At 49.1% G+C, this 21308-nt stretch overlaps 1 protein-coding gene across 2 annotated transcripts in view; it reads right to left on the bottom strand.

The window, feature by feature from the left end:
- NUAK1 (NUAK family kinase 1) overlaps positions 1 to 10841 on the bottom strand; it is a 74247-nt gene extending 63406 nt beyond the window's left edge. Inside the window, exon 1 of one of the 2 annotated variants that reach the window (XM_020883170.2) lies at positions 9650 to 10841. In XM_020883170.2, coding sequence (XP_020738829.2) covers positions 9650 to 9892 — 243 coding nt within the window. In that variant the 5' untranslated portion in view covers positions 9893 to 10841. The remainder of the gene's footprint in view (positions 1 to 9649) is intronic. The other variant, XM_070454013.1, reaches the window with a different exon arrangement.
- Positions 10842 to 21308: the final 10467 nt, after the last annotated feature.

The following is a 21308-nucleotide window of genomic DNA, read 5'->3' as shown; positions in this document are numbered from 1 at the left end:
TCCCTCTGCAGTAAAGTGGGGGCTGTGATAGCATCTCTCTTGTGGGAGGGGGGAGGCTCCAAGAATGACCAGGAATTCAGTGAGATGATGCAGATAATACACTTACCCTAAGGCCTGGCGGATATACAGTGCTCCACAGAGGTGAGTCTGATGGTGTGATTTCATCTTTAAGGATGAGAGAGTAGTAAACATAAGCGTCTATTCTGCCTTTTACATGAAGCTGCCAAAAACATGCCTTTCCGCGGGGAGAGGGCCTCCTCCTTGAAGTCTTGCTTTTGCTTCCACCCACCTGTCCCGGGGATGAAGGAGCTTCCTGGATGCCGAATGCCCCCATCACTGCTAAAAGCAGGGGGACACCCAAACGCACAGACAGCAGAGGTGGTCACAGGCCTGCAGCCTCCAAGGCAAAGTCCCCTAAACTCAGAGTACCCAAGGAACGAGTGAAGATCCCGTCAAGCAACCCAGCAGAACATGAGACTGCCCTCCTCTGAATCCCGAATAATAACAGCCTGTAATTACTGACAACCAGCTATATGTCAGGCACTCTTCTTGGCACAGTCCCTGACAACCTAGGGAAGGAGGTCCTACTATCATGCCATTTTATAGATGAGAAAACTGATAGCTTCTTTCAAAGTATTTTCTGACTCACATGGGTTTTCCAGAACCCACTTCATAAACAAGTTTAAACAGCAATTCCTGCCCTGAGCTGAAAGGAAATGCAGGCTCTCCCTACACTTGACAAAGCCTGCACCAAACAATCTTAAAAGGGTTCGGGGAGCCGAAGATATTTCCCTTTCCCTCAACAAAGAGACCGCCTGCCAAAAACCAGGCAAGAGGAAATGAAGTCTGTTTCATCAGTTCCATTCAGCAAATCCCAGGATTCTCCTCCTATAAGCTGGCAGGAACCTTGCTGAGCATTCTGTCTTGGTCTCTCGATTTATAGGTGAAGAAAAGGGATCCAACACTGGGGCACCTACTCTGTGCTGTCCCGGGCCCAGGCTGCTGGAGGTACAAAGCCGGCTGAGACCCTGTCCTGCCTTTCCCAAGAAGAGGGCTCCTTCAAGGATAACATTTCTCTATGGGCCAAACACTTTTCTAAGAACTTGACAGGCAATTCATTGATCCTCACAACCACTCCCCATTTCAAAGATGAAGAAACTGAGTCTCAAATTTACACAGGAGGTTAGAGCAAGGTCTCAAACCCCGGTGCCTGGCTCCAGAGGCAGACTCAGAACCACCCGTTTTGCACACTTTCCTTCCACCTTCCTGTAGGAGATTGAGGGTATGAGTGTCCTTGGCAGCAGGGGTGAATCAGACATGAACTGAGCCCGATCACAATGAAATGACAACATCCAGCAAGGATTCCTTCCAACCTGCACCCATCAGCTGCCTCTGTGGCTTTAGAGTCAGAAGAACCAGCAATACACGAAGTGTGACACCTGCGAGAGGGGATGGGGTCGTAAGGAAACACTGATGAAGCAGCAGCTCCCTTTTCTTACTCTGGGGACTTGCCCCTTTGGCCACAGAGATGCAAGCTGCACTCTGAGCCATCTGGACACCGCCCTTCCCCTCCCTTCCAGGGAAAGAGGGAACCTACCATGGCGGCCTCTTAGCACCCTCCCACTAAACACCTCGGGCTGGCTCTCAATACCTCTAATGAAAGTAAACCAAGTGGAATTCTTTTCTCGAGTTTTAAAGGCAAATCACGATGGTGTTTTTTTCCCCAGACATACATTAACTCTGCACTCCAGCTGGTTTACAATTCTTTAAGTACTTGATTTACAACCAGGGAGAAAATGTTTTGAAAATCTTGCAAATGCATTTTGCATCTCAAGCTTGCCTACTTGCAGAGTTGATCACCGGGGATTCTCAGACAGGGCGGGGGATGCAGTGAGGGGGGACGGTTGCTGGCGGCTCCCGGAAGTTTGGGAGTGACCAGGGAGGCCAGAGAGTTACAAAGAACTGCGGGAAGCAGCCGCCAAGGGTGGGAATCGGCTCCCTCCTCCTCCCTGCAGCCTCAGCGCAGAGCTGCGATGGAGAGGCACCTGGCCGTGCTGGGCCGACCCCCCACAGCTGTCCAAAGGGTGGTGAGGAGAGGGGTAACCCAGAAAAGGGGGAGGATGGGGGCCCAAGGGGCCTTCCCTGCTGCCTCCCACCTCCACAGACCCCCCCCCTTCTCGGGACTGCGGGTGCACTCTTCATGCAGCTGTTTGTTCATTCATTCACTCATTCATTCATACTGAGCATCTACCATATTGCCTGGCTACAGGCCAGGATGCAGTGGTAAGACAGTGACCCTGCTTCCCTCCTAATGGGGGAGGAAGGGGAGGGTGTGTACAGACAAATCACCAAACCCAGGAGCTCTGGAGGAAACCGACATAGGGCCAAGACAGGAGGATATGGAAGCAGGACTTGGACAGCCAGGCAGGACTTGAAGGATGTGGCAGATTCAGAGCTTAAGTCCTCAGCCACCCATGCTAGGGTTTAAAGCAGGGACAGCCACGACCAGGAATAAGAAGGCCACCAAGGTGCTCCTTGCTTGCACTTCTCACTAGCTCTGATTTCCAAGAGCCTAATATGCACAAGCTCTGCATCGGAAGGCTCCCAGTCCTACTTCTCACGGCAATCCCACTTGGTTGGATGTTGGCAGCCGTATTTTCTAGAAGAGAAAACAGAAGCTCAGAGGAAATATGCAGCTTTGCCCAGGATCATCCAGGTGCTGAGCCTCAGGGGAGACTAGGCACCCAAGTCTGTCTGATTCTACAGTCACTTCCTCCTCATTCATACAAGCCCCCCTGAGCTGTGTTCAGTTATTCCAGATGTGTTCATGACACGCCCCAACCAAGTCCTCAGTACCTCCATGGCAGGGCTTCTCATATTCTATTCTGAAACTTCCCACTGTCTTGGGCACTTTAGGAAGCCCTCAGGAAATATACCTTGCCAGAGGGAAAGGAAAAGATGGGCTGACCCCAGTGGAGGCTGTGTCTTCATGATAGGGAATCTTTAGCCCAGCCCCGGGTTGAACATGCAGTTAAAAGTTTACCGAAGAGCCTCACTGTGAAGTCAACATCTGGCTGCTTCTGGACCATTTCCAGAGAATTTTATCAATACAGCCAGACTCTACTCATGGGTGGGTCATCTGGCCTGGCCCCTCCTGGGCCCTGGGCCTGGGATCTTCTCATTCCTGCACTGCACAGCGTCGTCTGGGCCGGCGGGATGATAAATGCATTCTGCTTTAAAGCAGATACTTCGCAAATCATAACTTACAGATGCTCCAGGACTTTCATGTGGGAAAGACAAATGAGACTTAGGCTGTCTGACTCTGGAGCCACTGAGGACAGGAAGCCACAGTCAGCGCGGCTCTCCCCTCTCCACGAGCACAAGACCGAATGGGAATTCGAGCAGGGAAGGGTCTGCCTGACTTTGCAGACGCTGCTGTTACCCGCCATTCATTTCCAGCCATTGTCTTTCCAAGACCACAAATCAGATAGCTCCTTGAGGTCAGGGGTGATGACCTACAGCTCCCATACCTCCTGAAATAGTTATTCACTATTGTATTCCCTTCTGTGCCATCCCATGAGCCTTTTGCCTGGCACCTCCTATGTGCCTGGCACTCTGCTAGGCGTGGACAGCAGGTCCAAGTTGGTTGGATGGGGCTTGTCAGCAGACAAGACACCTTGACTCAATCCTTATCTCCTGCAGCTTCCTGGGAGGATGTGAGATCAGACGTCCTGGAGCGGTGAGGGAGCACTTCTGTCGCAGGAAAGTGAACAAGCTGACCTCCAGAGGGCCCCGAGGGATTCCAGAACCCGAGGCTGCTGAAGGCACAAAGAACTCAGTGTGTGCCCAGGAGAAGCGCTCCTGGACCTGCTTCATTAAGACAAACTCGTGGCCCAACAAGCAGACATCTCCCCCCTTCACCCCTGACACCATTCCGATCTTTATCCTCTCATAGCTCAACTCTTGCAAAAACCTCCAGGTTGGCTCCCTGCTCCAAGCCAGCACTGCAGACCCCTGGGCTCGGAGCCCCACTGTGATCAGAGCCCAGTTCAGCCCACCTAGGGGAAGGGTGCTGGCCACGGTCTTCGCATTCACGCTGCCTGAGTCCAGACCCCGGCTCCACGGCAGCGTGTGACCTCAGCAGGCTAGCAAACCTCTTTGTGATTCAGCCTCTTCATCTGGGAGATGAGACGATTACAGGATTGTTATGAGAACTAAATTAGTTAAATGGACCTGGCAAGTTATAAGCACTCAAGAAGAATTAGCTGCTATTATTTATTGTTATTAAATGTTATTATTATCCCACCTATTCCTATCTTACCTGCCTTGCCTCCTACTGCATCCCAGCATAAAGCCCGCATTCCAAGAGATCTGGCCTGCTCACCCCGGAATCTGCCCTCTGCCTGAAAGCTTCCATATTTTGGTCTTTGGAAATACAAATCAAGGGTCATCTTTAACAGTCCTTTCTCTCCCTAATCCTACCATGTTCCATGGCCCTCTCTCAATCCCCTTCCTGAACAATGAGAAACCTCCCAGTAGAAGCATCTCCCCATGGCTAGTTCTCTGGAACGTAAGCAGAACACCACATCCAAATCCAGAGGTCACCCACCATGCAACAAAGATAAAAGGTTCTCCGTGTTTCCAGCAGCAGTGGGTCTCAAAATAGACTTGTTTGATGCTTCCTTGCTACTTAACCCTGGGCAAGTTACTTAAACTCCCCAAGTATTGTTTTCCCCATCTGTTAAATGGGTCTAAGGTGAATGTATCCTCTTAGGGTCATGGTGACAATCAGACATGAGAAAATGTCTGTAAAGCACTTAGCACACCCTGACATACCCCAAACTCTCAAAAATATTGGCTGGTAGCAATAAGAGCAGTTGTGGCATTTGAGGGAGGGGGTGTTCCTACCTAGGATGGCGCTCAAGTTAATGAACTGATCTTCAATGAGCTATGTTTCAACTTGAAAATCTCCAGAAGTAATCAATTCCTGTACAGAAGAGGTACCCACAGCCTAGCAACTGCTCACTCCTGTCTCTTCCACCAGACTACAAGTTCCTTGGGTCTTATCCATGTGTATGCCCCAGAATTTAACATGGTGAGAAGCATATGGCAGATGCTAATAAATCTTTGCTGAACTGAGCAGAATTAGTTCAATATTTGTAAGTACATTTCATCATTGCTACTAGATTGTAAACTCTTTAAGACTAAGGATCATGTCTTGTTCTAGTGAAGATTTATTAAATGAGTGATGGAGAAATACTGAACGAAGAATCAGGTTTTTTAGACTCAGCCTACTCAGTTACCAGCTGTGCAACCTCAGAGAAGTCACTTGACAATTCATTTTTCTCACCTCAAGGATGGATGAAAAGTTTGGACTACACATCTGTCGAGGTCCCTTTTACTTTAAAACTAGGTTTGGGCCTTAGCTGCAATATGGTACCCCAGCCACCCTGCATATGACAGTCATACACCCCTGGTTCGGCAGGCCAGCTTACTGATTTGCATCCCTGAGCTGGAGTTTTCCAGCACCAAGCTAGGAATAACTTGGGGCCAATGCTTAAAACACCCACTTTTAGTCAAGTCAGCTCCTTTGCTGGGTGAGGATGCTCCATCACCGATCCCAGGGCATCATAGCAATTTGGGGGCACAATTGACCCACCAGCCCTGCCATTCCCATGCCAGACCCTCCCAGAGACCTGCTTCCTGCTCACACCACACCTCACACCACTCACAAGAGATAACCTGGAACAGAGAGAGGTGAACTTAGCTGACGGTGAGCTGATCGCATAACACCTCTCCCCAAAACGTTGTTTATTTTTGCTGTTGGATTTTTGGCAATGCTTAGTGCAGCCTGAGGGTCCAGGGAGCTTGGCTCAAAGAAAATGCCATGTTATAACACAGGGGCTTGCTCTGCAACCCTGCCTGAAACTGTATCAAAACGAAAGTTGTGCAATAAACAAAGCCCAAATTCAAGGCCTTAGAAATGTGTTCAGATCCTATCAGAATCTGGCTGATGGTCTTGGCTTCCTATGGGTGCACTTCCCTAATTAACCTGAAAAGTTGATTATTTCTCCTACCTCTCTCTGAGTGATTTAATTGGCCAATGCATCATGCCTCTCTGATGGTCTTAAAACGTAAATGAAAGCCCAAGTGAAATGAGGGGGTAAAAATCTGCTGGAAAAAGACACTGAATTTGCTAATTTCACCTTTTGAGGCTTTCTAAGGGCTTCTCTGGTGGCTCAGCTGGTAAAGAATCCACCTGCAATGCAGGAGACCTGGGTTTGATCCCTGGGATGGGAAGATCCCCTGCAGAAGGGAACAGCTACCCACTCCAGTATTCCAGCCTGGAGAATGCCATGGACTGTACAGTCCATGGGGTCACAAAGAGTCAGACACGACTGAGTGACTTTCACTTTCACATAGGTTATTTTATTCAATTCTCATAACTAGTTCATATGGTGGTACTATATTAGCCCATTTTACAGATGAGGAAGTAGAGGCTTCTGAAAGTTACATAGCTTGCCCAAAGTCACAGGGCTAGTCAGGAATCGGTCAGGATTTGAATATAAGCCAGGGCTCTTAGTCCTTCTGCCAGAGGGCCTCACTTGTGCAGCTTATGAACTCTGGAAGAAGCCATTTTGAGTCCTTTCTCATAGACATGCTCAGACAGTAGCAGCAAGACTACACTTAGGATGCAAAGGATGCCTGGAGAATGCCTGGACCACATAGAGGGCTGGACCAGCTGACTCCAAGCTCCTGGTTCTGCAACCTCTCTCTTCAGAACTGCCTTTGACAGAATGCTGATGCTCCATGGTGCGCTGTTTGACTCAGAAGGCCCTTCCAGACGTGCAATTAAAAGCCACAAGATTCTTAAACAATCCTCTGTCTCAAGGGTGCTGATTTCATAGCATCTCAGGCAGCTTAACACCCAGCACTCTACTTGGGCCACTCGTGTTGGCAAAGCAGCTGAAAGGCACGGCGCCTCCTGGAAAGTGCTCGGAAAGGCGTGGGTACAAACGAAAATAAAGCATCACTTCGCAATACTACCCAAAGACCTAAAAGGCAGAATTGAGACAACGTGCTCTGAATTCTCTGGAACTGCACCTCAAAAGCAAGTGGATATTCAGTGTATCCTTGGAACCAGCAGAAAACTCCAAAGTCACACTTCAGATGAAAATTTCTTGCTGCTCTTGACAGATTCTGAGTCACCAAGCACTGTACAGGCAAGAACAACTTGCTGACCAGTTTTTTTTTTTTTAATGTTTGTTTTATTTTCTGTCCAGTCAGGCATAGGGAATTTTCCACCTGACAATTTCTGTTTCTCACTTAAGTTCTGACACCATCTGTGAGCAGCGAGCTCCGTGAGGGGGGACCGGGGTTGGGGGTGGGGGGACGGACTTGAAGTCAAGGAAGCCTTCCCTTCACCCAATCTCAGTTTTCTCATCTGCTTAATGCATCTACTTAGATGATTTTGCTAATATCCGAAGCTTATCTATCAGGTAGAAAGCAGTCTGGGGACTGCCAGTTTCTGGATGTGGATCTGCTACCAGATTTAGAATCTTTGCATAATCTTTGAGTAAAACAAGAGATGGGGCTGTAATGAGCAGCACAATGGGAAACTGAACAGAGGGCTGGACAATACAGCAGGACTCAGCAGCTTGCTGCGGTGAAACGGGCCTCCTCCGTTCTCAGGGCGCCCCCTAGTGGCCATTCTATTAAATCCCGAAGGAATGTTCAGAGTTTCTGCAAATAAAGGGAGAGACACCCACCGCAAAAGAAAGGCAGGCTCGCGCCTACTGATGCAATCAATCCGTTTCGCTCTGTCCTAGTCCGTGGATCAGACAGCTATCAGAGGGAATACCTGAGGCCCCAGTGAAGCTCAGAAAGATGTCTGCCGCCAGACAAGCTTTCACTCTGGCAGTTGGCGGCAAGATACTCAGCATTCCGGAATCAGTGCCCCCTCACAGATCCCAGACACACCCTTACCACTCAGCCCCTCACAAGCTCACATCCTCAACCTGCAGCTCCAACCGCGTCTGGTTTTCATTACTCCGCTTTCGAACTTCCCAGCGTGATTCTTCAACAGCTATTAAGACAACATGAGCAAGGAGCTAGGCTTAGTTTTTGCTTATTCAACATCCAGCCTGGGGAATATCACCTCAGACAAAAAGCATGAATGAAGCGCACGTTTCTCAGCCTCTTCTTCCACAGAACCTTGGAGTGTGCTCCTCAAAGGACATTTTTGCATCTCCTCTTGAAAATTTTCAATCTACAAAAATGGCACCTGCTTTCTCGACTACTTGCTATAGATTTTGATGATAGGAGACAACTTTTTTAAATACTATGTACAATCTCTCAAATTTCCAGTTAATCTATAATGGACTTTAATTTTTAGGATCTAGGATAAAGCTGTATCAACCCAAAGAGTGAAGCCTAGAATGAAGGAATTATCCAGATAAACCAATATCTGACAACTGGGCTGGCTGAACTTTCTGATTGGTGCCATGTTTTGTCCACAGAACTGTCACTGAACAGATGCAAAAGAAAAATACTGACATCACCCACCACTTACTTTATTCAGCAGCCCATTTTGCTTTTCCCCTGTGATCATTTGTTAAGTTTATAAGCAACCCTGGGCCCCCAAACACCCCCCAAAAGTGTACACAAGGAGTTCCATAATTACTTCCTGACTTTGGCCCTAAATCGATTAAAATCCATCTGATAACGCTGAAAATCAAAGAACCATGTTAATTTTCTGCCACACACCACACAAAATCTTTCTGCAATAGTCAGTCACTTTGAACCCAATCCTCTAGCCACAAGCAGCATGGATTGCAAGGGCCTGTTCTGCAGAAAGGAAAATGACAAGCCAAGGTTGGGACAATGCAAAGACTCCAAAGCACTCAAGATGTTACTTGGGGCTGAGTAATGGTCTTAGGACCCTGGCAGGGTTACAGCTGTCACAAAGAGTGGGGGTGCTGGGTCAGACCCCTTACACAATACAGCGGTCTTGCAGCCGGGGCCTGAAAGGCAATTGAATCTGCAACTCAGTGTGGCTATCCATGCCCTAGGCGTTTCAGTCCTCCCAGAAGCCAGCAGCAAACTGTCACCCTCATGCCTGAGGGTTGAACCTTCACTTCTATTCCCCTAACCTTTTCTCTTAAAAACTGGCAGGAGTCTGTCCTCCCTTGCAGCGACCTCAGCACCGCGGCGACGGGGACTGGGAGGATGCAGGGGAGGGGGGGGTCTCATTCATCTATAGGATATGGGGCCAGGCGAACCAGCCCCGAGCTGCGGATGTGGCTCTGTGTGGAGTTACAGAAATAAGGCATTCCAGGGCATGAATGCGTGCCCGCGAGGGAGACCCCAACGGTCCCGATGGTGCAAAGTGTTTGCAAATCATAAACACTACTTTGCTGCTGGGATCAAAACCCCCAAAATATGCGCAGACAGGATGTAACAAGTGTTTCGGGAGAAAGACACGCCTGAGCCACTGGGGGCTGGGGCGGGGGAGAATGAGGAATCTGGGGGCTCCGGAGAAGCCCCCTCTCGGGCCAGAGACCCCCTCTGCGCCCCCAAACCCCGCCGCGTGCGCGCTGCGTCCCCAGCCGCGCCTAGACCGAGCCCCCCGGGTTTCCCCCCAACTCACCACTCGGCCCGAAAACCTCTCGGTGGCCCGCTTGACTTTGCCGTAGGTGCCTTTCCCCAGGGTCTCCTGCAGCTCATAGCGGTGCTTCAAGTTGTGTTTGTGGTGATGCCGCTTCACACCGTGCGGCTTCCTGGGTTCCGGGGCCGCCGCCGAGGGGGCCGCGATCGCCCCCGCCTCCGGCGGAGAGCCCGGCGCCCCCGGCCCCAAGTCCGGGCCGGCCGCGGGCGCAGCGGCCCCCTCCATGTCCGAACGCGGGGCAAGCCGGGCCGGAGAGGGCAGGACCGGGCAGGGCGCTCGCGGTGTCGGGGTCCCCGCCGAGAGAAAGCGGGGCGCGCTCACGGTCGCCCCCGCAGCATCGGGAAGGCGGCCGGCTCCCGCCGGGGCTGCGGCTGGGTCACTGGCGGCGGCGGGGACGGCACATCTGGCGCCCCCGGCGCGCACGATCCGCGCACCGCCCACCGGCCGCGGCGAGCTGCGGCGCGTCGGGCGAGGTGGCGGCGGTGGCAGGGGAGGCGGCGGTGCTCGCAGGAGGGAGGGGAGAGGGGTGGCTCGGAGCGCAGGAGGGGGAGTGTTATGTGCGGCGCCGCGCCCCCAGACCCCTCCCCGGGAGGACGCGCAGACTGGGCGGGCGCGGGGGCGGGCGCGGCGCGCGGGCCGGCCTCCGGGGAGGGGGCGAGGGGCGGCGCGGCCCGGGCTTCCCCCCACCTCCCGCCCGCCTCCCGGGCCCGGGGCCACCCCGAACTGGGAGGGGGATGGAAGCGTGTCGCGACTCGCCCTTTGTGCAGCGCCGGCTAGGCCGCGCCGGCGGCCAGGGGGCTTTGTCCTCGCGCGGCTGGGAAAGAGACGGGGGGGGGGGGGGGGGGGGTGTCCCAGCCCGGGCGACCCCTCCACCGGCTCGCCCGCCGCCGCCTCCGCCGCTACCGCGGGCCCGCCGCCGCCGCCGCCGCCTCGGACTCCGGCTCCAGCCGCCCGGCCTCCCTTCCGGCTCGCGCCCTGGCTGCGGCGACGGCGGCGGCTCGCCGAGCCCCGGGGCCGGGCAGACGAGAGCGCTCGGAGCCGGGGGCCCCCGGGGCCCGCTGGCGATCCGGCCGGGGGCGCCGCGGGCTCGGGCGCCCCTTCATTTTCTTTTAGGTGTCGCCGCGGCCGCCAGGCCGGAGACGGGGAGAGGCTGGGGGAGGGGAGGCGCGCGGGTGTCGGGTTACAGGCGGTGAGTCACGGCTCCCCCTCCCCCGCCGCGGGGCGCACCCCGGCCTCGCAGACCCCCATCCCGGCTGGCGTAGGGCGGCTCCCCCGGGCCGGGGCCGGGGCAGCTGCGCGCCCCTGAAAACCCCAAGAGGGGCGCGTTGATCTCGGCCCCGCGCCCTCGCCGGAGAAAGGCGAAGGCGGGGAGGAAGGGAGGCTCCGAGGCTGAACCTGCGGCCGGTCGCCGCACTGCGGCCCTCCGACACTGTCCAGGACTCCCGCCTGGGAGAGGAGGAGAATTGGGTCGCTGGAGGTACCTGGATGCAGCTGGGCGCCCACCCTGCCCGCTAAAGCTGTGTTTGGAGATGGGCAAACCAAGGACCTCGGATGGAGCAGGGCCTAAGACCGGCTGAGCCAGAGGCGACAGGCAGGCAGGCCTCTTGGCCCCTTGGGCGTTTTTATTTCTCCTTTAACTGAAATGGCCAGATCCTGGAGGTGGTACCCAGCACCCCACTCCCACAAGCGGGGGGCAGACAGGAAGGGCTACGACTGTGGCAAGGCTGCCACCTTCTAAGAAGCAGCAAGGGAAAATAAGGAAGAAGGCAGGAGAAAGAGGGCTTCGGGAGTTTTTTTAATAGTGCGGTATACAAGACTGGGATGGGAAGAGTGAGCGGTGAGGAATGTCTGGTGCGTTCTACAGATGGCGCGGTGGTTCATTTTTTCACCGGTGAGCCGGACTCGCGCTTCCTCCGCAGCTCTCAGGTTCATCCCTTCTGCATTCCTGCTGTCTTCAGGCTTGTCTATACCTTATCACCTTACCCTGGATCCAGCAACAGCACGTCCTCCCTGCAAGCCCCCTCCCCGCTGCCAGAGTAATAGCCTGTAACACCACAGTCACCGAAATGTGTCCTCCACACTTGCAGGGTCTCCCTGCCTGCCTCCGGCAACTATTTTGCTTTTATACAAAATCTGTAGACTTTGCATATGTAGATTAGAAAGTCAGTATAAATAACATGCCGGTTGAGCCTGGCTTCCCAGTGGCTAGGTTGTGTGACATTTGTCAAATGACTTAACCTCTCAGAGTTTCAGTTTCTTCTTGAAGTGTAGATTAGCGGATCTGTTTTACAGGTAAACGGATCATGTCTGTAGCGGTAATTAAAACTGCTAACCCTGGGTCTTTCCCTTCCCAGGGACGAGTGCTGTGCTTAGTCATTCAGTCCTGTCCAACTCTTTGTGACCCTCTGGGCATGAGATTCTCCAGCAAGAATACTGGAGTGGGTTACCATCCCTCCTCCAGGGTGTCTTCCCAACCCAGGGGTCGAACCGAGGTCTGCCACATTGCAGGCAGATTCTTCACTGTCTGAGCTACCAGGGGAGCCCATGGACATGGTAGGAATCCACCACCCCATCTCTTGAAATTGAATGTGGCCACGTTACTTAGACCAGTGGAATAAGAGCAGTGATGTGCATTGCTTTTAGGTGGAAACTTTGTAGGACCAATGGGTAAATGCCCATGTCTTGACAATCCTGAAAATTCAATGTTGGCAATCACAACCACCATGAAGTACAGAGCTAGAGCCTCCCTCATCCAGCCTGGGCCTCTGTAATGATGGCAGAACTGGCCCAAGTAACCTGCATTGTAAAAGTAGTGTGAGCAAATATTAAATGTGTTAAACCAGGGAGATTTAGCGGTTGTTTGTTACAGCAGCATAACCTAACTTACTCTGGCTGATGGTGATCCTCCCCAGTGCCTAGGACTTAACCAGTATCAAATAAATAACACCTACCATGTGCTGATCCTATTTTATGACAGTAAACCCTGTTTTCAGTTGAGGAAACCATATCAGAAAGGTTAAGAAATTGGCCTGAGATTACACAGGTTGTAAATAGCCACGCCAGGAATTAAACCCTACCTGTCCAGTTCCCAAGCGTGTGTTCTTCCACATATGCAGTTCTACCTCTCCTTAATTGGGAAGGATGGAAACAGTACAATGTCTGGCACACAGTCATGCCCGAGAACAGGGAGTTCCTCTCCAGACTGAATTCCTATAGCATTTATAATTTGAACCACACTTTAGCACAATGTTATCGTGCATTGTGCTCAAGTGTTTTCACACAGATAAAGCATTTCCTCCAACAAGCTCCCAGGCGCCTTGGTTAAGAGCTTGAGTTCTAGAGTCAGACTGCCTGGGTTCAAATCCCTGTTCCACCACTCATAATTGAGCATTTTGGACAATTGCTTTCCCTCTCTACCCTTCTGTTCTCTCATCTGCAAAATGGTGATGGTAATAACATAGGTGGTATTGGCGGTGGTAACAGTGCGTCTCAGGGGTTGGTGTGAGGATTAAGAAATATACTCAGTAAATCATGGCTATTAATATTGTACTCATTTTTCACCTTCTTATGACTCTTACTAGAATTCAGGCAATTATAAGCAGGTTAATCACACTGCCTGATTAGACTCTGATTTCTGGCTTCATTATGGATATGGGACCAATGTTGTCACATTAGCAGTTGGAAGCGTAATATAAGTCCTACAACTTATATTTTCATAAGGCCCACTATTTGTTCTTTATTACACTTTCCATTGTCAAGGCAATTTTTTAAAAAGTAATTTTTTTTCTATTAAGAAATAGCTGTTTAGAAGACCTCATAAAGCCAGTTATGGTTTATCTGCTATCTACCGTCTGCCAGGACCTTTATATGTATTGGGGGCTTCCCTTGTGGCTCAGCTGGTAAAAAATCCACCCGCAATGTGGGAGACCTGGGTTTGATCCCTGGGTTGGGAAGATCCCCTGGAGAAGGGAAAGGCTACCCACTCCAGTATTCTGGCCTGGAGAATTCCATGGACTGTATAGTCCATGGAGTCGCAAAGAGTTGGATACGACTGAGCGACTTTCACTTTCACTTATATGTATTACCTCTAATCATCATGAAACTGCAAGATGGGTATTAATGACCCCCACTTAGCTGTTCACACTGAGTCTCAAAAAGGTTAAGTTGTCTGTGATCAGGCTTTCCTCTGATCCCTGTTCCAAGCTGCCTGACATCCCAGCTCATATCCATGAATGCGTATGCTTTGGTTAACTTAAGTCTTACATTTTTCTAGATGAGGTTTTGGAAAGTTACCAAAGGTTGTAATATTTCTAACTTAAATATGTTGTTTGGTAGACACCTTACAATAAAAAGCAACCCAGGAAAGTGTTTATTCTTCACAGTGGCAGACTTCTAGTTGTTCAGTTACAAGTCATGTCCGACTCTTTGTGACCTCACCAGGCTCCTCTGTCCTTGGGATTTCCCAGGCAAGAATACCGCAGTGGGTTGCCAGCATTCCCTTCTCCAGGGGATCTTCCCGGACCAGGGATTGAACCTGTATCTCCTGCATTGGCAGGTGGATTTTTTACCACTGAGTCACCTGGGAAGCCCAGATTTCTAATTGCCCACCAAATATTCATGCTTCTCAAGCAGGTGAGCTCACAGACAGCTGCTCTGCTGGGAATGTATGTCCCCACCTCTCTTGCATCCCAGTGTGGCCATATGACTGGTTATCTCTAACGGAACATGAACAGAAGTGATGCGCGTTACTTCTAGAGCAGAGTGTTGAAAAATGGATGTGCATTCCCCTCTTGGCCTAGCTGGAAGCAGAAGGCTCCAAAGCCCCAGACGATGGTGAGGTCACCAAATAAAAGAAGCCTGTGTCCCTGCATCACCTTAGGAATAAAGCCAACCTCTGGCCAGGTCATTGGACTGGTACATGAGTGAGAAGTAAGCTGCTACTATGTTAAGCCCCTGAGATTACAGAGTTTCTTTGTTACAGCAGCTAGTACTATGCTAACAAATATATACAGTTTATACTGTGTGTGTGTTCAGTCACTCAGTCCTGTCCAACTCTTTATGACCCTATGGACCATAGCTCACCAGGTTTCTCTGTCCAAGGGATTTTCCCGGCAAGAGTACTGGAGTGGGTTGCCATTTTCCCCCTCCAGGGGATCTTCCAACCCCGGGATGGAACCCTCCTCTCCTTCATCTCCTGCGCTGCCAGCAGATTGTTTACCACTACACCACCATATTTACATATAAAAAGCACAATGGGAGATTATAACAACAACCTCAACAGTTGGAACCCAAAATGCCACTTTTATGTTCTCTGTCCCCTTGCTTATTTAAGGAGAAAGTTTATTATTTGGAACTGGAAGTTTTTCCTCTAATTTTCCCTGTATTACATGTATCCAAGATCCAAACAAGAATAGTATTCAGTATTCATAAAATGATTTAATAAGAAACAAATTTAGTCATTCAACAGTATTTCTTGTTTCTCCCGCTACATACCAGACATCTGGGGCTGAGAGCGCACAGTGACGGGACAGGCCTGGTCTCATCTTCAGGAAGCTGAACATCTTACTCACCCAGTCTGTGGGTAATAAATACCATTTACAGCTTTCAACTGACCTCCAGCCACCAAACTTCTTGGGAGATCCCAGGGTATTTAAAAGTGGAAGATATGCTTAAAAACTAAAATTTTCTTGTACATCAAAACAGAATGCTATGTTCCTTCTGCAGCTAAGTGGCTAGAGAAACAGTAAGAATGGTGGTTAAGCACACAGGCTTCAGAACCAGAACTGGCTGAGTTCAAGTCCTGGCTCTACCATTTTCAAACTGTGTGATCTTGGGCAACTTCTTTGTTTCTCAATTTCCCCATCTTTAAAATGGGGACACAAATAATACCTAGCAGAGAGGGTGTTTGTTGAGGATTGACTGCGTTAATGCAGAAAATAAAAAGCACTAAGAGCAACATGAGACGGCACGAGATAGCACCCAATAAATGTTGGCTGTTCCTATCTTTGGCCACCTTCCCACTGGAGTTTTGTGTATACAAGGATATAGTGGACAGCCATTTCAGGGGGCTGACGTGACACCAGTAAAAAGAATTATCAATAGAATCAGTGGTTATTACAAGCGTTCAACTGAAATAACCCAGATTGAGATCCTACTTTCCATTCTTCTCATCTGCTTGCTGATTGAGGGGCCAGAGGAGTCCTGTTGGGAATAGCATCACTTTGGGTCATCCCCGGAGAATGGGACAACCCATGGGACAAGAGACAGGGCTCCTAACCCCTGTCGTGCCCATACCCCGGTCATTTGGCCAGGTACCTTGGCCTCTCTGTGGAATCCTATTATCAGGCGGGATGCTCCTCAGGGCTGACAACTCTAGACCCCTTTTGGAGATTTCAGTTTGACATCCCCAGCATGTTCCTTCTTTTCCTCCCCGCTTCGTGCACGTGTGAAATGAATGGGGCAAGTGGACGATTGGCAGCAGCTCCATTTGCCTTGTTTTCTCTGTCCTAGACTTTATACTGAAAAATAAGATAGCAGCTTCCTGTGGGAACACAACAGCAGGGATTCATCAGAAGGTTCTGTTACTGAGAAAAGAAACTGAAATGTGATAAATTCCCCATCAACAGAGAAAGCGCTGGCAGGACTCCAGCAGAAGCAAACAATACCATACCACCCTGAAAAGAGCGGCTGCCAGAAAGTCGAGAGAGCACACGTGTCACAGGCAGAGAGGTAGTGGGGTCACGTGGGAATAACTCTCATTGGCTACAATGGAAGAGACTTTGGGTTTCAAGGAAGTTGAATGGAGATTTCTGGGCAGGTTCGAGAGATATAACGAGTTCTTAATGGGGAGGAGGGGATAGTTAGGGAGTTAGGGATTGACATGTACACACTGCTATATTTAAAAGGATAACAAATAAGGATCTACTGCATAGTAGATCTACAAAGAATTCTTTACGATGTTATGTGGTTGGTCTGGGATTTGTGGGGGAGGGTGAAGTGAAAGTTGCTCAGTCGTGTCCAACTCTTTGTCACCCCATGGACTATACAGTCCATGGAATTCTCCAGGCCAGAATACTGGAGTGGGTAGCCTTTCCCTTCTCCAGGGGATCTTACCAGCCCAGGGATGGAACCCAGGTCTTCCACTGATTCTTTGCCAGCTGAGCCACCAAGGGGGGTGATGGATACAGATATATGTATGGCTGAGCCTCTTTGCTGTCCACCCAAAACTATCACAACTTTGTTATTCTGCAATATTCCACTGTAAAATAAAAAAAAAGTTAAAAAAAGTCAAGATATTAGAGATAGGGTTTCCCTGGTGGTCTAGTGATTAAGAATCCACCTGTCAACACAGGGGTTGCAGGTTTGATCCCTGGTCCAGGATGATCCCCCACAATGAAGAGCAACTGAGCCAATGCGCCACAACTACTGAGCCCACCGCAGCTACTGAAGACCCCATGCCTTGGAGTCCATGCTCTGAAACTAGAGAAGCCACTGCAGTCAAAGGCCCCTGTTTGCTGCAACTGGAGACAGCCCACGCGCAGCAGTGAAGGCCCAGTGCTGCCATAAATGCATAAATAAGTCTTTTTTTGGAAAAAGATACTAGAGGCAGCCCTGCAAAAATAATTAATAAATAAAAATAAAGAGTTTTCCTTTCTTACACTTTATAAGTGTATTCCTCATACACTCCCTGTATGGGTGAGTGCACTCAGTCACGTTGGCCACGTGCTTACCATGGGCTCATCATGACTCTCGGCACTGCAGATACAGAAGTGAACAAAAGCTAAGTCCCTGCCTTCATTCAGTTTTGTTGCTGCTGTTCAGTCACTAAGTCACGTCCTGCCGTTTGCAACCCCATGAACTGCAGCACGCCAGGCTTCTCTGTCCATCACTATCTCCCTGAGTTTCCTCAAACTCATGTCCATTGAGTCAATGATGCCATCCAACCATCTCATCCTCTGTCATCCACCTCTCCTCTTGCCTTCAGTTTTTCCCAGCATCAGGGTCTTTTCCCATGAGTCTGCTCTTCGCATCAGGTGGCCAAAGAATTGGAGCTTCAGCATCAGTCCTTCCAAAGAATATTCAGGGTTGATTTCCTGTAGGATTGACTGGTGTGATCTCCGTGCTGTCCAAGGGACTCTCAAGAGTCTTCTCCAGCACCACAGTTTGATAGCGTCAATTCTTTGGTGCTCAGTCTATCAGTTTACAGATGGACAAATAAATGTATTATATGTCCTATAACTGTAGGGGTTAGCAGGAAGAATAAAACCAGGTAAAGAGGTACAGAATGATGAGGATGGTAAGAAAAAGACTTTCTGATAAGGTGACATTTGAGCAGAGGCTCCAGGGAAGCGAGAGGAGAGACCATGTGGGTCTCTAGGAACAATATGGATATCCAGGGAAGGACCTTCTCAGGGGATAGGGTCTAGAAAATGCAAACGCCACAAGGCAGGAATATCCTTGGCCTGTTGATGAAACAGTGAGTAGAGTAGAATATTCCACTGTGAGTGGAGTGAAATAGGAAGAGAGGAGTAGGAGTTGAAGTCAGAGAGTTAACCAAAGGAACCAATCCTATAGGGCTTTGTGGAATGGTGGGAGAGCTCTGGGTTTTATTCTGAGTCAGGCAGGAAGCCATTGGCCAATTCTGATTAGAGCAGTGACATAATCAGACTTGGTTTGGAAAGTCTCTTTGTACCACTGTACTGAACGTAGGCTTGAGGAGGGAGGGAAGGGATCTAGAGAGGTATCTCTGATGATAGCTAAAGAGAGGCACCTACAAAAACTACAAAGCAAGGACTTTAGTTCTTTAGTTGATCTCCTGTCTGCCATCCTTCCTCCACGTGGTCACCATAAGTCGTTCCTAAAGCACATGTCTATCTGACCCTGTATCTCCCTCCTCTGCTAACTCCTGGCTTTCAGGACAAAGTCCAAATTCTCTAACCTCACATACAGGGCAGCTGGACAAGGTAATAAGAATATCGGCGTTAGCATCAGAAAGACCCAGGTCAGAATCCTGGCCCTGCCTGTCAACAGCTCTGTGATTTTACCCAGGTCACTCAGCCTCTCTGACTTTGGTTTCTTCTCTTTCCTCCTTGTCCTGGATGTTACTATCTGCATGTCCTCGAGAGCAGGAACTTTGTCTTGTTGCCTCTGTATATTCAGCATGTAGAACGATGCCTAGCACACAGTAGGTACTCAACACAATTGCGTGGACTCCGCCAGTGAGCTACTATAGAAGAAAGCATCTGTTATGGTTGCTGGCTCACAGGTACCCAGCCATGCCTTTTTCTTTGGCTGAGTAATGCCCGCTTCCCTTGCCCTGATGCTGTGACCCTAGAAGCCCTCTCCTGATTCGTATCCACACCACCTCCTCCCACTGAGTGCCCGTTGTTTCTGGGGTACCTCACTCTGTTTTATATCTCTCCACCTTTATAAATGCTGAACCCAGTGCCTAGAACACCGCCTTTCCTGCCCTCCAGGTGACAAACTCCAGCTCACCTCGGACACTGAGCCTGAGATGTCACTCTGCCTCTGATCCTGCGCTGGCCAGAACAGAAGGCCCTGTCCCCAGAGCACTCAGTTCCTGGGTCTGTTATAGCACTTGCTTCACGGTAGTATAATCACTCAACTGTGTGCCCAGCTCTGCTCAGTTTCCTGAAAGCTCCAGGGCATTCAGGTCTAGAACAGCACCGTCCAATAGAAATACAATGTGAGCCACATACAGCATTTATTTTTTCTAATTCATCCTTTTTTCTTTTTTTAGTATTTATTTTTCTTTACTTATTTGACTTCTCCAGGTCTTAGTTGCAGCGTGTGGGATCTAGTTCCCTGAGCAGGAATCAAACCCGGGCCCCCTGCGTTGGGACCACAGAGTCTTAGACACTGGACCACCAGGGAAGTCCCTGTATAGCATTTAAACTTTTCTAACAGACACATTAAAACTGAGTTTAAAAACTGAGAAATTAATCTTAATCCTATATTTTATTTAACCTAGTCTGTTCAAAATATGATTTTAATGTGCAATCAAGATGTAATCTTGACTGTAATATTAAAAAACTCATTGATGAGATATTTGACATGCTTCTCTGTGTACTAAGATGTCAAAAATCCCTTGCATAATTTACTCTTACTGTAAATTTCAATTCAGAGCTACGTTTCCAATGATTAAACTGAAATGTAATCCTAGCAAAACAATTAAGTTGTATTTAACAGAAAAATATTTTCCATTATTCCAAGGTTTTCTGCTTTGAATTTTAATTAATTTCATGAAATTAAAAATTTAGTTTCCAGTCACATAGCCACATTTCAAGCACTCAATAGCAACATCTAGCTAATGGCTACTGTATCCAACAGTACAGAGCTAGATCTTATCTTCATTCTAATAGAAGTATAGATCAGACTTATAATGGGTGCCCTACAAACATTGGAAAGATGATGGAAGGATGGATGGATGAATTTGACTACCTTTACTTTCTCTCTAGTTTACCTTCTTATTTCTGACTCTGGAAATGCATAGCCCCAGAAAGAAAGAATGAACTTAAGAAAAAGGTGAATTCATAGAAATCTTCCTTGAACTCAAATTTTTCAAGTTGCCCAATGGGCAAAGTTCAAAGGCGTTAAAATTCTATCTCTGACCCACTTCCACACAACTCAGCAATCCAGCTCAACTCTTTGCTCAGATGTCACCTTGCCAGTGGGGTCTTTCCTGATCGTCTTGCTGAAACCTACAGCCCACCCTCTCTTCCCCGACTCCACCAGTGGTGCTCCTTACCCCCTTTATTCTTCACTATTGCATTTACCAATGTATAATATTATGCATGCCTGCTAAGTCCCTTCAGTCATGTTTGACTCTTTGCAACCCTATGGACTGCAGCCCACCAGGCTCCTCTGTTCATGGGGATTCTCCAGGCAAGAATACTGGGTGGACTGCTGTGCCCTCTCCAGGGGATCTTCCCCACCCAGGGGTCGAACCCACATCTCTTACCTCTCCTGCACTGGCAGGTGAGTCCTTTAACCCTAGTGCCACCTGGGAAGCATATAATATTATACAATTCACTTATTTGTTGTGTTTGTCTGGTCAAAGCAGAGATTTTTATCTATATTACTTGCTCATAAATCCCCAGGATCTGGTATATAATAAATGCTCAATAATTCTTTGTGAAATGAATGAATGGATGGATAAATAATTTGAGTTCCAGTTCTTTCATCCGCTGCCTCTATGAACCCAGTAAATAGGTAAAGATTAAACCTCAGTTCCCTCATCTATAAAATGGATATCATGGTAATACTTTATAGTATTGTACAATGTGATTCTATGGGGTTAATACTTATGCTATAGGAGTAAATAAGATGTCTACGAAGTGTTTAGCATGGTACCTATATGTGATAAGCATTGACATAAAGGGAGCTGCTATCTGACTGTTTAATTAATAATTTTATTCAGTTTATTCCATCAGGTATAACAACCTTGTAAAGCAATCACAATTGTCCCAAACAAACAAACAAAAGAAAACCTAGGTCAGGGAAAAACAGCCTTGGGATCTAGATAGCCTACATCATTGCCTGTATTTACCTGTTTTGTTTTTATTTGTATTTCTAACCCTGGGATACGGGTCCCTCCGTCCTGCCCTGCCAAGACCCAGGG

Source organism: Odocoileus virginianus, chromosome 23, assembly GCF_023699985.2.
Source record: "Odocoileus virginianus isolate 20LAN1187 ecotype Illinois chromosome 23, Ovbor_1.2, whole genome shotgun sequence".
NCBI classification, from domain to species: domain Eukaryota; kingdom Metazoa; phylum Chordata; class Mammalia; order Artiodactyla; family Cervidae; genus Odocoileus; species Odocoileus virginianus.
Note: the sequence above shows the minus strand (reverse complement) of the source record. Positions and strands in the feature narration are given on the sequence as shown.